This window comes from Lepidochelys kempii, chromosome 27, assembly GCF_965140265.1.
Source record: "Lepidochelys kempii isolate rLepKem1 chromosome 27, rLepKem1.hap2, whole genome shotgun sequence".
NCBI lineage: Eukaryota > Metazoa > Chordata > Testudines > Cheloniidae > Lepidochelys > Lepidochelys kempii.
Window position 1 is genome coordinate 11,589,513 of NC_133282.1, and position 14,208 is coordinate 11,603,720.

The window sequence follows — 14,208 nt, forward strand, 5'->3', positions numbered from 1 at the left end:
ACCATGTTAAAACTAATGGACATTAATCTGTGATAACCCCTTTAGATTTTCCAATACTGTGTAAGGTATCTAATGCAAAAGGGCAGAAAAACAATTGCAAATTCTGTTGTGGGAATCCCTGCATTGGTAGCCAAAGCAAAACCATGTAGAACCCTCCTCCTTGTCTAACGTTTATGGGCCTAAGAGCAGGTCCACCCACCCCAAGAGAGCTCATAACACTTAATTGCAATTTTTTTTTTTTGGTCTGTAGGAGCTGCTTGCTTATTGGGATTGCCATTAATTTGACAGGCAGATCCCAGACAGGGGATTGGCTAGCAGCAGATGACGCCCATAACAACAAAGGTGGAGTTGGAAAAATTAGATTAAAAAAAATTGAGGACGGGGGGATGAAAAACTCTCCCTTCACCCGCCCCCCTTCGGCTCTGAAATATACAAGTGTCAATTTCACGGTATCGTTAACAAATCCAGCGGTTCACCCAGTCCGGGAGGAAAGTGTGAATTTCACTCTAGACCTGTTTGTGCATTTCCTGGTGCAAGAGACACACCACAAAACTCCCCATTTTCTTCCTCCGTCTCCTTCTTCCCCGTGAGCCTGTTTACAACGCAGCCACTTGCCGTTTAGTTCAGCTTCCTTCTTTTGCGTTGGTGCAAATGTCTGTCCCAGCCCCCGGAACCGTACAGAGAAAAGCTGAATTTTATTTCTGGGCAGAGCTGGAACTTTAAAAAAAAACAAACCAACAACCCAGGCCCTCTTTCTGCGTGCTAGTCGAGGTGGGTTGTAGAGGAAATCGACCATTTGAATTGTTGGGGCTCTTGTTGCAAACGCCTGAAGAGGATTGTTGCAAATGTAAGCTGTTTTTTTTTTTCCCTCCCTTCTCTTTCCCTGTCTCTCCCTTTTCCCTCCTCCTCTGTTCTTTTGGCTACAGTGTTGCAAAAGCAAAGAGCAATAAACACGCACACACAGAGAGAGTGAGAGAGACAGACAGACAGGCAGCCCCGTAAGAGCCAGAAGAGAGAGTTAAAAGAGGAGAGGAGAACGGTCTCTCTGACAATCCCGTTTAGGGAGCAGATGGAAAAGTGGAGACTTGTGAAGGGCTGTGAGGTTGGCTAAGGATCCAGGAGCGAAAAGAGCCCGGCTGATTGGAAGAAAAAAGCAGAGAGATGGAGGCGGGGGAAGTGCAATCTCTCTGCGGGGACTGGAGCGAGTCCACGCCCGGGGCCAGCGCTGCAGAGCTGGCTAGCATTCAACCAGCGCTCCCCAGCTAAAAGCACCCAAAAAAAAGCAGCCCCCAAGTTCCTTCTTCAGCCTGGCTGATTTGCAGGTAGGTGCATTTTGGAAGGGGGAAAAAAAAAAACCCCAACCCCACAACCCACGACCTCCAGCAGTAAACGCGCCCGATGCAGCCCCCTGTTGCAAGGGAGGGCGGGTGGGAGAGACGGATCAGGGGGAGGGGGGAGAAGGCACGATCCGAGGCAGCGCTTGCTGCACCGGGCTGCTTTGCTGCAGCAGGAGCGCATGTCGAGCTCGCCATTAGCCGACGCTCTGGTTCGCCATCTGGGGCTGGAGGAGGGCGCTTTGTTTCCTCCACAGGCTCCGGTGGCGCGGTTGGCTGCAGCTGCTGCTTCTCCCCCCCGGTTGCAGACTCGGCTGGTGCCCGGCTGACTCGGTAAGGAGAAGGCGATCGGGGCAGGAGGCAGCGGGCCTCGGGGATTTTTTTTTTTTGTTTTTTTTCCCCCCCGCGTGTGGTAAAGCGGGGAGATTTTTGTGCTGGCCGCCTGGGCAGATCGAGGCGGATTTTCCACGCGCTCCGCGAGCAGAGGGGGAGGCCCGGGGATCTCGCCATATGCAGGAAGCGGCGGCTGCATGAGCCTCGGCGTGCCCGGGCCTCGGGGCTTACAAAGCGGGGTGGGTGGAAAGCGGGCTGCTGCGGGACCGGGCCCCCCTGGAGCACCCGCGGCGGCGGCAGGGGAGGGGGAGCCCGCCAGCCCGCCGCCTCGTGGGCGCTGCCGCCCGGCGCTGCCGCTCCGCGGGCAAGGGGGGGGGACCGCACGAGGGGCTGGAGCGGGACGCGGGCGGCTCCCGGGGCGGCTGGCTGCCGGGGGCAGGTTTCCAGGGCTGGGCGGTTGGTTTGTTCGTTCGTTTGTTTGTCTCCCCGGGGCGGTGAGTTCCGCGCCGGGGCCGCTGAGGTCGCCGTCTCCGCCCGGCCGCCGCCAGCCCGCCCGGCCGGCCGCCATCCGGTGCGTGCCCCGGCTGGTTCCCCGGCCGGGCGCCGGGCTGCGGCGGGCCGGGCTGGGCGGAGGAGCGGGGCTCCGGCGGGCCGGGCCGGGCGGAGGAGCGGGGCTCCCCGGGGGTCGGTGCGGGGAGGACGCGCTGCCCGGACGCCCCCAGCCGGGCATCCAGCGCCGCGGCGGCGCCCCCCGCCTCCGCCCCTAGCGGCTCCGGCGCGGCGAGTCCTGCCCCCGCCCGCCCGCCCCCTCCTGCCCTGGAGCCTCGGGAGGCGGCTCCGCGTCGGCGGCCGCCGAGCGCCCGGGGCCGGAGCGGGGCGAGCCGCGGAGCCGGCGGGCGGAGCCAGCCATTGTCCGCCCGAGCCCGCCGCGCGGGGAGCCGAGCCGGCCTGGCCCGGTAACCGGGCGGGGAGAGCGCCGCGGGGGCCCGAGCCTCCGGGGCGGAGGGCCCGAGTCTCCGCGGGGGGGACCGGAGCGGGGCGCCGCGCAGGCCGAACGGCCCCGGCTCTCCCCGGCGGGCGGGGAGCGGGCGGCGGCGGAGCGATCCGGCCGCGGGGGCCGAGCCGAGCCGAGCCGGGCCGAGCCCCGGGGGTGGCGGCGGCGGCGGCTCGGAGGCGGCCGCGGTACCGGGGGGGGGGGTCGGGGCAGGCCCCGCTCCGGGCGGCGGGGTGAGGCCGCGGCGCCCGGCGGAGGAGGCCGCCTGCTCTCCCCGGAGGGGGTGGGGGAGGGAGGCGCAGCTGCTGGCGCGTCGGTCCCGCCCGGCTGCCGCTGCCTGGAGGAGGAGGAGACTGGCGCTGGCCGGAGCTGCGTTTGGGCAGGGGCTGCGCAGGGCACGTGGGGATCCTCCCCCCCCACCCCCCCGCATCCCGGCCTGCTCCTCCCCCCCGCCACCCCGGGGATCTGCCCCCCCCATCGCGGCCTGCTCCTCCCCCCCGCCACCCCGGGGATCTGCCCCCCCCATCGCGGCCTGCTCCTCCCCCCCGCCACCCCGGGATCTGCCCCCCCCATCGCGGCCTGCTCCTCCCCCCCCGCCACCCCGGGGATCTGCCCCCCCCATCGCGGCCTGCTCCTCCCCCCCCCGCCACCCCGGGGATCTGCCCCCCCCATCCCGGCCTGCTCCTCCTCCCCCCCGCCACCCCGGGGATCTGCCCCCCCCCATCGCGGCCTGCTCCTCCTCCCCCCCCCGCCACCCCGGGGATCTGCCCCCCCCATCGCGGCCTGCTCCCCCCCCCCCGCCACCCCGGGATCTGCCCCCCCCATCCCGGCCTGCTCCTCCCCCGCCATCCCGGGGATCTGCCCCCCCATCCTGGCCTGCTCTGCCCCTCCCCCCGCCATCTTGGGGATCTGCTCCCCTCCCGGCCTGCCCCGCCACCCCGGGGATCTGCCCCCCCCATCCCGGCCTGCTCCTCCTCCCCCCCCGCCACCCCGGGGATCTGCCCCCCCCATCGCGGCCTGCTCCCCCCCCCCGCCACCCCGGGATCTGCCCCCCCCATCCCGGCCTGCTCCTCCCCCGCCATCCCGGGGATCTGCCCCCCCCATCCTGGCCTGCTCTGCCCCTCCCCCCGCCATCTTGGGGATCTGCTCCCCTCCCCTCCCGGCCTGCCCCTCCCCCCCGCCACCCCGGGGATCTGCCCCCCCCCTCCGCCATCCCGAGGATCTGCCCTCCTCCATTCCGGCCTGCTCCTCCCCCCGCCATCCCGGGGATCTGCCCCCCCCATCCTGGCCTGCTCCGCCCTCCCCCCGCCATCTCGGGGATCTCCTCCCCCCGCCATCTCAGGGATCTGCTCCCCTCCCCTCCCGGCCTGCCCCTCCCCCCCGCCATCCCGGGGATCTGCCCCCCCCCATCCCGGCCTGCTCCCACCCCCCCGCCACCCCGGGGATCTGCCCCCCCCATCCCGGCCTGCTCCCACCCCCCCGCCACCCCGGGGATCTGCCCCCCCCATCCCGGCCTGCTCCCACCCCCCCGCCACCCCGGGGATCTGCCCCCCACATCCTGGCCTGCTCCTCCTCTCCCCTGCCACCCCAGGGATCTCCTCCCCCCCGCCATCTCGGGGATCTGCTCCCCTCCCCTCCCGGCCTGCTCCTCCCCCCCCCGGCCACCCCGGGGATCTGCCCCTCCCCATCCCGGCCTGCTCCTCCTCCCCCCCCCCCCCCCCGCCTTCCCAGGGATCTGCCCTCCTCCATCCCGGCCTGCTCCTCCCCCCGCCATCCCGGGGATCTGCCCCCCCCATCCTGGCCTGCTCCGCCCTCCCCCCGCCATCTCGGGGATCTCCTCCCCCCGCCATCTCAGGGATCTGCTCCCCTCCCCTCCCGGCCTGCCCCTCCCCCCCGCCATCCCGGGGATCTGCCCCCCCCCATCCTGGCCTGCTCCTACTCCCCCCGCCACCCCGGGCATCTCCTCCCCACCGCCATCTCGGGGATCTGCTCCCCTCCCCTCCCAGCCAGCTCCTCCCCCCCACCACCCCGGGGATCTGCCCCCCCCATCGCAGCCTGCTCCTCCCCCCCGCCACCCCGGGGATCTGCCCCCCCCATCCCGGCCTGCTCCCACCCCCCCGCCACCCCGGGGATCTGCCCCCCCCATCCCGGCCTGCTCCCACCCCCCCGCCACCCCGGGGATCTGCCCCCCCCATCCCGGCCTGCTCCCACCCCCCCGCCACCCCGGGGATCTGCCCCCCCCATCCCGGCCTGCTCCCACCCCCCCGCCACCCCGGGGATCTGCCCCCCCCATCCCGGCCTGCTCCCACCCCCCCGCCACCCCGGGGATCTGCCCCCCCCATCCCGGCCTGCTCCCACCCCCCCGCCACCCCGGGGATCTGCCCCCCACATCCTGGCCTGCTCCTCCTCTCCCCTGCCACCCCAGGGATCTCCTCCCCCCCGCCATCTCGGGGATCTGCTCCCCTCCCCTCCCGGCCTGCTCCTCCCCCCCCCGGCCACCCCGGGGATCTGCCCCTCCCCATCCCGGCCTGCTCCTCCTCCCCCCCCCCCCCCGCCTTCCCAGGGATCTGCCCTCCTCCATCCCGGCCTGCTCCTCCCCCCGCCATCCCGGGGATCTGCCCCCCCCATCCTGGCCTGCTCCGCCCTCCCCCCGCCATCTCGGGGATCTCCTCCCCCCGCCATCTCAGGGATCTGCTCCCCTCCCCTCCCGGCCTGCCCCTCCCCCCCGCCATCCCGGGGATCTGCCCCCCCCCATCCTGGCCTGCTCCTACTCCCCCCGCCACCCCGGGCATCTCCTCCCCACCGCCATCTCGGGGATCTGCTCCCCTCCCCTCCCAGCCAGCTCCTCCCCCCCACCACCCCGGGGATCTGCCCCCCCCATCGCAGCCTGCTCCTCCCCCCCGCCACCCCGGGGATCTGCCCCCCCCATCCCGGCCTGCTCCCACCCCCCCGCCACCCCGGGGATCTGCCCCCCCCATCCCGGCCTGCTCCCACCCCCCCGCCACCCCGGGGATCTGCCCCCCCCATCCCGGCCTGCTCCCACCCCCCCGCCACCCCGGGGATCTGCCCCCCCCATCCCGGCCTGCTCCCACCCCCCCGCCACCCCGGGGATCTGCCCCCCCCATCCTGGCCTGCTCCTCCTCTCCCCTGCCACCCCAGGGATCTCCTCCCCCCCGCCATCTCGGGGATCTGCTCCCCTCCCCTCCCGGCCTGCTCCTCCCCCCCCCCCCGGCCACCCCGGGGATCTGCCCCTCCCCATCCCGGCCTGCTCCTCCTCCCCCCCCCCCCCCGCCTTCCCAGGGATCTGCCCTCCTCCATCCCAGCCTGCTCCTCCCCCCCCCCACCATCCCGGGGATCTGCCCTCCTCCATCCCGGCCTGCTCCTCCCCCCCACCATCCCGGGGATCTGCCCTCCTCCATCCCGGCCTACTCCTCCCCCCGCCATCCCGGGGATCTGCCCCCCCCATCCCGGCCTGCTCCTACCCCCCACCACCCTGAGGATCTGCCCCCCGCCCCAATCCAGCCTGCTCCTCCACCACAATCCGGCCTGTTCCCCCCTCTCCCCATCCCAGGGATCTGCCCCTCCAATCTCGGGCTGCTCCTCTCCCTGCCCGGGGATCTACGCCCCCACCCCCGCCAACCCCGGGCTGCTCCTCCCCCCGCCCGGGGATTTGCCCCTCCCTGTGCCTGGGGATCTGCCCCCCATCCCAGCCTGCCCCTCCCCCTTTCTAGGGATCTGCCCCTCCTTCTGTCCCAGGATGAGCCTCCCCCCCACGATCCCAGCCTCCGGGCCATCTGGACCTGCTCCTCCCTCTGCCCCGGAGGTCTTCCCCCCACATCCTGGCCTGCTCCTCCTCCCACCTGGGGATCTCTCCCCCCATCCTGGTCCGCCCTTCCCTCCATGCACCTCCCTCTGCCCCTGAGGATTTCCCTCTCCTCTTGGCCTGCCCCTCTCCTGCCTGAGGAGCCCTCTGGTTCCTCCACCATGATCCTGACCCAGCCCCAACTCTCCTGTTTGAGATTCCCTTTACCCTCCCCCATCCTGCTCTTCTCCTCCTCCTCTGTCTGGGGATCCCTCCTTCCTCCCCCCCCCATCCCTCCCTCCCCATGATCCCAGTCCAGCTCCTCCTCTCCAGTCTGGGGATCCCTCTGTCTCTCCCTCTGCCATCCTAGCTTGCTCCTCCTTCTGCCTGGGGATCCCTTTGCCTCCCCCCCCCATATCAGCCTGCTGCTCCTCCCCTTCCTCCTGGGGATCCCTCTGCCCCCCCACGTGATCCTGGTTTCCCCCTCCCCCTGCCTGTCTGTGTTTATGTTTCCCTCTCCCTCAGCTCAGCCCTCTCCCCCTCCATTCTGGCCCCGGGAGGTCTTTCTGCTCCCGCCCCCCCCCAATACCAGCCGTCTTCCTCCCCTTGCCTGGGGGTCCTTCTGCTGCCTCATCACAGCCCAGCCCCCTCCCTCGATCTCAGATCCCCCCTCCTTCTGACCCCCATACCTGAGGATGTCTCCCATGCCCCTGCCCAGCACCCCCTCCCCATTTGACGGGAGGAGTTTCCGGGCTCTCTGACTTATGGGTCTATGAAAAGGGGCCGGGCGCCCATTATTTCCCCCTGTCTCTGGGGTTGGCCTTCCTCTGGGTCCCCCTTCCCACAGGGGAGAGGAGGAAGAGGACAGGAGTTCAGGGTGGGGTCCTCTGCATTGTGCATAGAGACAAGGATGGGAGGAGTCTACTGGAGGGTGGGGGCATGGCTAGACCTTCAGAGTCCCACTCCTCTATGCTCTAGCGCTTCCCTCAGCTGGAGGAAAGCAGGGCCCTTGGACGCCTTGCCCCATCCCTAACCTACCCAGGCTTTTGGCAACACGATGCAATTTTTCCGGGGTGCAGATAGCTGAGTTCTCCTGGCTCTTGTTGTGATTGGGGAAAGGGTCCCTTTTTAATTCGGAGAAGAGGTTTCAGCTCCACCGTTGGGATGGTCCGGAGACCAGGGAGGAGAAGTTTTCTGCAAGCGGAGTTTATAGCTCTGGTTTCCATTTGATTTTAGAGTGAAGCTTGGTTGATTTAAGGTAGATTGAGAGGCAGCAGGAGAGACCCAAAAAGGGATCGCCCTAGGGTCAGACAGGTGGAGAATGAACGGAGAAGCCGATTGCCCTACGGACTTGGAAATGACAGCTCCCAAGAATCAAGGTGAGAGCAGCCCTGTTGCCCAGGCTTTCCCCCTCTGGATGGGATCTGTGCTTTGAGATCTTCTGTGTGTACCCACCCCCCAAAATCCTGCAAAGATCTAAGCCTATGAGTAATCCCAATGAGACTACTTACGTGTGTGTGTGTAGTTAAGTACTTGTATGAGTCTTTCTAACAGCGTTTAAAAATTAGAAAGGTGCCTTCATTGTGATGTAATAAAATGTACCTAGCAGTTAGAGCAAATCCAGAATCCGTACATGGAGTTGACCTTCAGACCATGCTTTCTGCTAGTCCTTTCCTGGGGCCGCTCAATACAATTATTTAACCTTTAAAGGGGCCACTAAAACCGACAGAGTTAAGGCTGATGCTCCAGCCCCACTCTGTGCAGTTGTGGATGTAGAAAGGGGCCTGGCTGACTAGTTTATGGATGCCAGTCAGGAAATTCAAAATCGAGGCCAACTTTGATTGGTTGGGTGTCATGATTGTAACGTTCGAACAAAACATACGGGATCCGATCCATACCTGACGTGATCGAGTGCAGCTTCATTGACTTTGCTGGAGTTGCAGCTGTTCACATTGGGGCTGGATTGACTCAAGTCTCCACGTAGAGGCCCCCAGCTCCTAGGTAATCCAATTTTCAGTTTGGGGTGTTTTTTTTTTTTTTTTAAAGTGGTTTTAGCCCCACACACGTACAAATCCGAGTAGAAAAAGGTGTGTTTGGATAGCCCTTAGCACAGTGTGAGCCTGGGCCAGGACTAGCTCTCCTGGGCGCTACGATACCGCAAATAAATAATAATAATTCTCACTGATACGGTCAGAATCAAGCTCCCTGTGTTAATTTTGCCCTGAAAATGGCTGCCTTGAAGCGCTTTAAAAAGCCCTTGGAAAAACATAAAGACCAATACTGGACCCACCCCCACCACAAATGATGAAAGAGCCGACTCCCATCCATTCCTTGCACAAATACCCAAGGCTCCCTGTGAATCCTGGGGACTAGAAGGCTGCCAAATCAGAGCCCAGAAGATAGAGTCATGGAAGATCAGATCCCATGCTTGAGGGTGTGGATCATCACATGTAGGGAGCTGCAGAAATTCTCCCTGCAAAGCACACACACCCACCCATCCACGGCAGCCCATGTACATCATTGCTTAGTTGGCCACTGCATTCCATCGAAGCATCTGATATAAGGCCCAGTTTGCTCTGGGGTGGTGGATCTGATGACATAACAACACAAAATGCATATTAATGAGCCATGCGGGTCTGTCGGGTAGCTCGTTTGATTAACTATAACAGGTGTAGTGCAGCTGTGAAAGGGAAATTGTCAAGGTTGGACAGACACAGAATTTAGCCGACCTTAAAATCACATACACACACGCAGCCCTTCTCCCCGTCGGTCTGCCACCAAAATGGAGGTGAATGGAGGCTAACTGGGGAGTGCTTTGAGGGGAGATTCTGCAGCAACAAATCTAAGGGGCGTGCAGGGACTTGGGGACGTACAAAGATCCTGCTTTCTGAACCAAATATGCCCTGGTATAATCAGGTAAGTTTATTTCAATGCCCTAGTAGAATCAGGTGCATTGATTTCAGTGGAATTGCGTGCATTTACACAAAGACTGGTGTTGGGTGGTTGAGAGGAGCGCAGGATTTCTGTAGTTTCCATCAACTGGCCGTTCCCAAGAATGGAGCAGGGAAATCCATTACGGTGCACCCCGGAAGCCAGATGCAAGAGGTACACGTGAGGTCGGCTTAGGCCTCACTATTGTCCTGTTAACGTCTGCCGTGTGATATAAAGGACCGTGGTTGGCTCTTTGCGTAAAACTCTTGACGCTGATGGGTGCAGATTGAAAGCAGTACATGAATGTAAATGTTACCTTGATCTGGAATATGGAGTCTAACCAATATATTTTAACATGTAATTGATTAAAATGGTAGGCAAAGTTCACAGCTGTTAATTTTTCAAATGCTGACGAGATCAGATTGTTAACAGCCAATGTTTAGGATGGCCAGCTCTGAAAATCTCAGGAGATCTGAACTTTTAATTCCCTTTAATGTTCATGGGAATTAGGTGTCCTTATCCCATACAGGGCTTTGCAAACCTCAGTTTTATCCCATGTTGAGGGTAAAAATTCTGCAACCCTTCACTTAAAATCAAAAGCCTTCGAAAGGTGAGCTGCATAGTGGAAGGTGGTTTTGAATTGAGGGTCTGATCAAGCTTTCACTGAAATCAGTAGGCAGCTTCCCCACAGGCTTTGAGTCAGACCTGAAGTACAAATCTTAGAATATAGAAACAACATAGAAGACTTGGCAGAGAAATACCAAAAACCCGTGTGCTTGTTTTCATATCTTTACTTGCACCCTTTGTGAAAATCCAGACTCCTCCAGGATTTGCTGGGCATGCCCAGGAATGCAACTTTGTGGACAAAGTGGGACTTCCATAAGATTTCCAGTAGCTATGATGTCCCAGAAACTTCCGTTTACTTGTTGCATTTAGTCTGTTTAACTTTACTGTAGATATTTAATTAACGTTTTCTTCCCTATAAAAACTCCACAGCCCCCCTAGGCCACAGCAACTGGTTTTCTGCCTATAAAAGCCAGGGCCGGCGTTAGGGGGTAGCAAGCAGGGAAATTGGCTGGGGCCCCCACACCACAGAGGACCCCACAAAGCTAAGTTGCTCAGGCTTCAGCTTCAGCCCCAGGTGGTGGGGCTTGGGACAAGCAGGGCCTTGGCTTTCTGCCCTGGGCCCCAATGAGTCTAATGCTGGCCCTCCTGGGTGGCCCCCCCTAAAACCTGCTCACAGCCCCCCAGGGGGCCTCGGACCCCTAGTTGAGAACGGCTGATCTGGACCATCCCTGGCAGGGGCTTGTCTAATTTGTTCTTAAAAACCTCCAATGACAGAGATTCTGCAACCTCCCTAGGTAATTTGTTCCAATGCTTAACCACCCTGACAATTAGACCTTAGGAAAAACTTCCTAACTTATAAATCTCCCTTGCTGCAATTTAAGCCCATTGCTGCTTGTCCTGTCCTCAGTGGTTAAGAAGAACAATTTATCACCCTCCTCTTTATAGCAACCTTTTGCGCACTTAAAGATTTTTATTGTGCCCCCTCTCTGTCTTCCCTTTTCCAGAGTAAACAAACCCTGTTTTTTCAGCCTTTCCTCATAGGTCCTGTTTTCTAGACCTTCTGTCATTTTTCTTGCCTCTGGATTTTCTCCAATTTGTCCACATCTTTCCCAAAGTACGATGCCCAGAAGTGGACACAATATCCCAGCTGAGGCCTTAACAGAGTGGAAGAATTATCTTGTGTCTTGCTTACAACACTCCTGCTAATACATCTGAGAATGATGTTTGCTTTTTTTACCACAGTATAACACTGTTGACTCTCATTTAGTTTGTGATCCGCTATAACCCCCCTCCCCCCCAGATCCTGTCCTGCAGTACTCCTTCCTAGGAAGTCATTTCCCATTTTGTATCTGTGCCAGTGATTATTCCTTCCTACTTGAAGTACTTTGCATTTGTCCTTATTGAATTTCTTCCTGTTTATTTCAGATCATTTCTCCAGCTTGTCAAGATAATTTTGAATTCTAATCCTGTCCTCCGAAGTGCTTGTAACTCCTCCTAACTTAGTATTGTCCATTAAGTTTATAAGTGTGCTCTCTATGCCATTATCCACATGATTTATGAAGATATTGAATAGTACGGACCCAGGACAGATCCTTGTGGGACCCTACTTGATATTCCCTTCCAGTTTGACTGTGAATCATTGATGATTACTCTCTGAGTACAGTTTTCCCAACCCATTGTGCACCCCCTTAGAGATGGTTCGTACAGGCTGTATTTCCTTAGTTTGCTCATGAGAAGGTTGTGTGAGACAGTATCAGAAGCCTTACTAAAGTTAAGTTGTATCAGGTTTACCGCTTCCCCCCCCCCCCCCAGCCTCAAGGACTGTTACCCTGTCAAAGAAGGGTATTAGGTTGGTTTGACATGATTTGTTTTTGACAAATCCATGTTGACTCTTACTTACCGCCTTGTTATCTTCTAGATGTTTACAAACTGATTGTTTGATTATTTGCTCCATTATCTTTTGGGTACCAAAATTAAGCTGACTGGTCTGTAATTCCCTGGGTTGTCCTTATTCCCCTTTTTATAGCTAGGTGCTATATTTGCCCTCTAGGATCTCTCCTGTCCTTCATGAGGTCTCAAAGACAATTGCTAATGGCTCAGAGCCAGCTTCAGAGATCTCTCCATAGATTCAAGGGGACCATTTCTGATCAGGTGGTCAGATCTCCCGCATAACCCAGTAGTTCTGTGCGTGTGTTGATTGCTGAGAGAAACAACCAAGGAAGAGAATGACGTTTAACTGTCTGCTTCTCCAGGGTGCACTCTCTCCCAGTTTTCATGCATGTACGTCCTCACTTTGAGCTCTGAATCCAAGCCTGCCTTCTTGTGAATCACATGTGGGTTATGCAGTCCATTTACCCGCGTCAAGGGCCAGCGCTCACGAAAGCGGGAGTTAGAATGGAAACGGCCACTCTTAAAGCAGTGGCTTCAGAGTGCACGGGTTAGCCTGCAACACACTGCTCTCTGCAGATGTGGATAAGCGAGGCCCCTGTTATATTGTGTGGGGGGGTGTTGGAGGTCTGCTCCCCACCGCACGCAGAGCAGCTCTTCATCTGCTGAGGCTGTGCATTGTAGCCCCTGAGCGTTGATGTCTCCCTCACCCCCTGCTCTCTGGGGCGCTCAGCTGGGATCACTCTATAATGCTTAGATTTTTCAAGTCAGTATTTGCAGGCCTCTTTTCAGGGCCTGGGGAGGGGATGGGGGAATTGCTTGGGTTGGTTCAAGGGCGGGGGGATGGGATAAAACTGAGCAAAGGAAAACGTGGGCTGAATGTCAGGAAGAAAACCCATAAGTAGTGGGATCTCGGTGCCCCAGAGCCATTCCCCAGGGACCTGCATTACATGGGTCCTTTTCCCCTTTGGCTCTGACTTCTGTCAGCCGAGGTGCTGTGGGAGCATTAGAAACAAACCTTCCAAGCTCCTAGCTGTGCATTCTGCCCGGCCTCTCAGCTGCCCCCTTCGCCTCCCTCCCTGGGAGCTTCCTGCTTCTTCCAGCGGGCAGCATGCAGGTTTGGTGATTGCCCCCCTACGCCAGCCGGCTGCTGCTGAGCATCTGCCTGGCAGTGCAGTAACACAGAGCAACGGGGCTGGCCCTTAGACAGTCTTAGCGGGGGAGTGGAATTTATCTCTGTCCAAGGGGCAGAGGGGAGCCAGTTTGTGCCTCCCCTATTCAGAAGGCTGCAAGGGCAGGTTCCGGTTGCTCTAACTGGTGTCCCGTGGAGCTTTGCCAGGGTGCAGAGTAGCCGGGTTGTGAGAGTGCCATGGTCCCGATGCTCCTCTAGAACTGCCCCTGCACCCCATCCTCCTGTGCAGCTGGCTCTGCTCCAGCCATAGGGGCTCCCTGCACTGGGGGACCACAACTGTGGACCTCTGCTAAGCTCTGGTATGGCATAAACTGAGCTCTTCCGAGCCTCTGGAAGCGCTGTAGCCATGGCTTTCCAGTGCCCCTAGGCCTCCCTTTTTAATTTGGGGGAGGCTTCCCAGGTTTGCCAGCCTGCTGTGCAGAGAGAGCTAAAAACATCCCTTAGAAAGAGAACATTCTTGCAAGAGGCCATCAGGTAAAGTCTTGCCTTATTGCGTCAAAGAAACAGCCCTCAGCCCTTGCATAGCAATAGCTACCAGCTTGTCTGCTGTGGCTTTAAAACCAAAAAAAACCCCTCTGGCTCATGCCGAGTGAAATTTTGGCCTGAGCTGGGAAGTTTTGGCCTTTAGAAGAGGATGGAAATATCACTGGTGATCACCCTAATCACCCAGTCCAGTCTGTCTGCATTACAGTGGAGAATTGCCTGCTGAGATCTGTAGTCTCTGCATGCTGGGCTGCTGTTCTAAAGGGGAGGCTGGTTGCAAGCAGCAGCTGGTCAAGTCTGGGTGCTGGGGTGCTATCCTGCTTGTGGCTGTGTTGGGTTAAAGGGCTGGAGCTCAGTAAAAGGCTTCCATGCAGAGCTGTGTGTCCTCCAGCCTCAGGGAGGGCCAGCTGGCTGCGATACAGTTTCGATCATTTGTTTTCTTCCTTGCTCAGACTGTTGGTCCCAGGAGGACATGCTGACCCTGCTGGAGAGCATGAAAGGCAACCTGCCCTCCAACGACGGCAGCAAATTCAAAACCACCGAGTCCCATCTGGATTGGGACAAAGTGGCCTTCAAGGACTTCTCTGGCGAGATGTGCAAGATGAAGTGGATGGAGATCTCCACCGAGGTAACCTCCACGCGTTTGACGTGACGACCGTGGACTCTCTCCTGAAGCTCATGCTAT

General features: G+C 59.8%; 1 protein-coding gene across 8 annotated transcripts in view; it reads left to right on the forward strand.

Annotated features, from left to right (window-relative positions):
• The first annotated feature begins 653 nt into the window (after positions 1 to 653).
• Positions 654 to 14,208, forward strand: part of UBTF (upstream binding transcription factor) — a 29,636-nt gene continuing 16,081 nt past the window's right edge. The window contains exons 1-4 of one of the 8 annotated variants that reach the window (XM_073326407.1): positions 654 to 1,322; positions 1,592 to 1,667; positions 7,700 to 7,842; positions 13,976 to 14,151. In XM_073326407.1, the coding sequence (XP_073182508.1) occupies positions 7,785 to 7,842; positions 13,976 to 14,151 (234 nt within the window). In that variant the 5' untranslated portion in view covers positions 654 to 1,322; positions 1,592 to 1,667; positions 7,700 to 7,784. Of the gene's footprint in view, positions 1,323 to 1,446; positions 1,668 to 1,691; positions 1,907 to 2,483; positions 2,624 to 7,699; positions 7,843 to 13,975; positions 14,152 to 14,208 lie in introns of those variants that run through there. The other 7 variants (XM_073326405.1, XM_073326404.1, XM_073326411.1 and 4 more) reach the window with 7 other exon arrangements.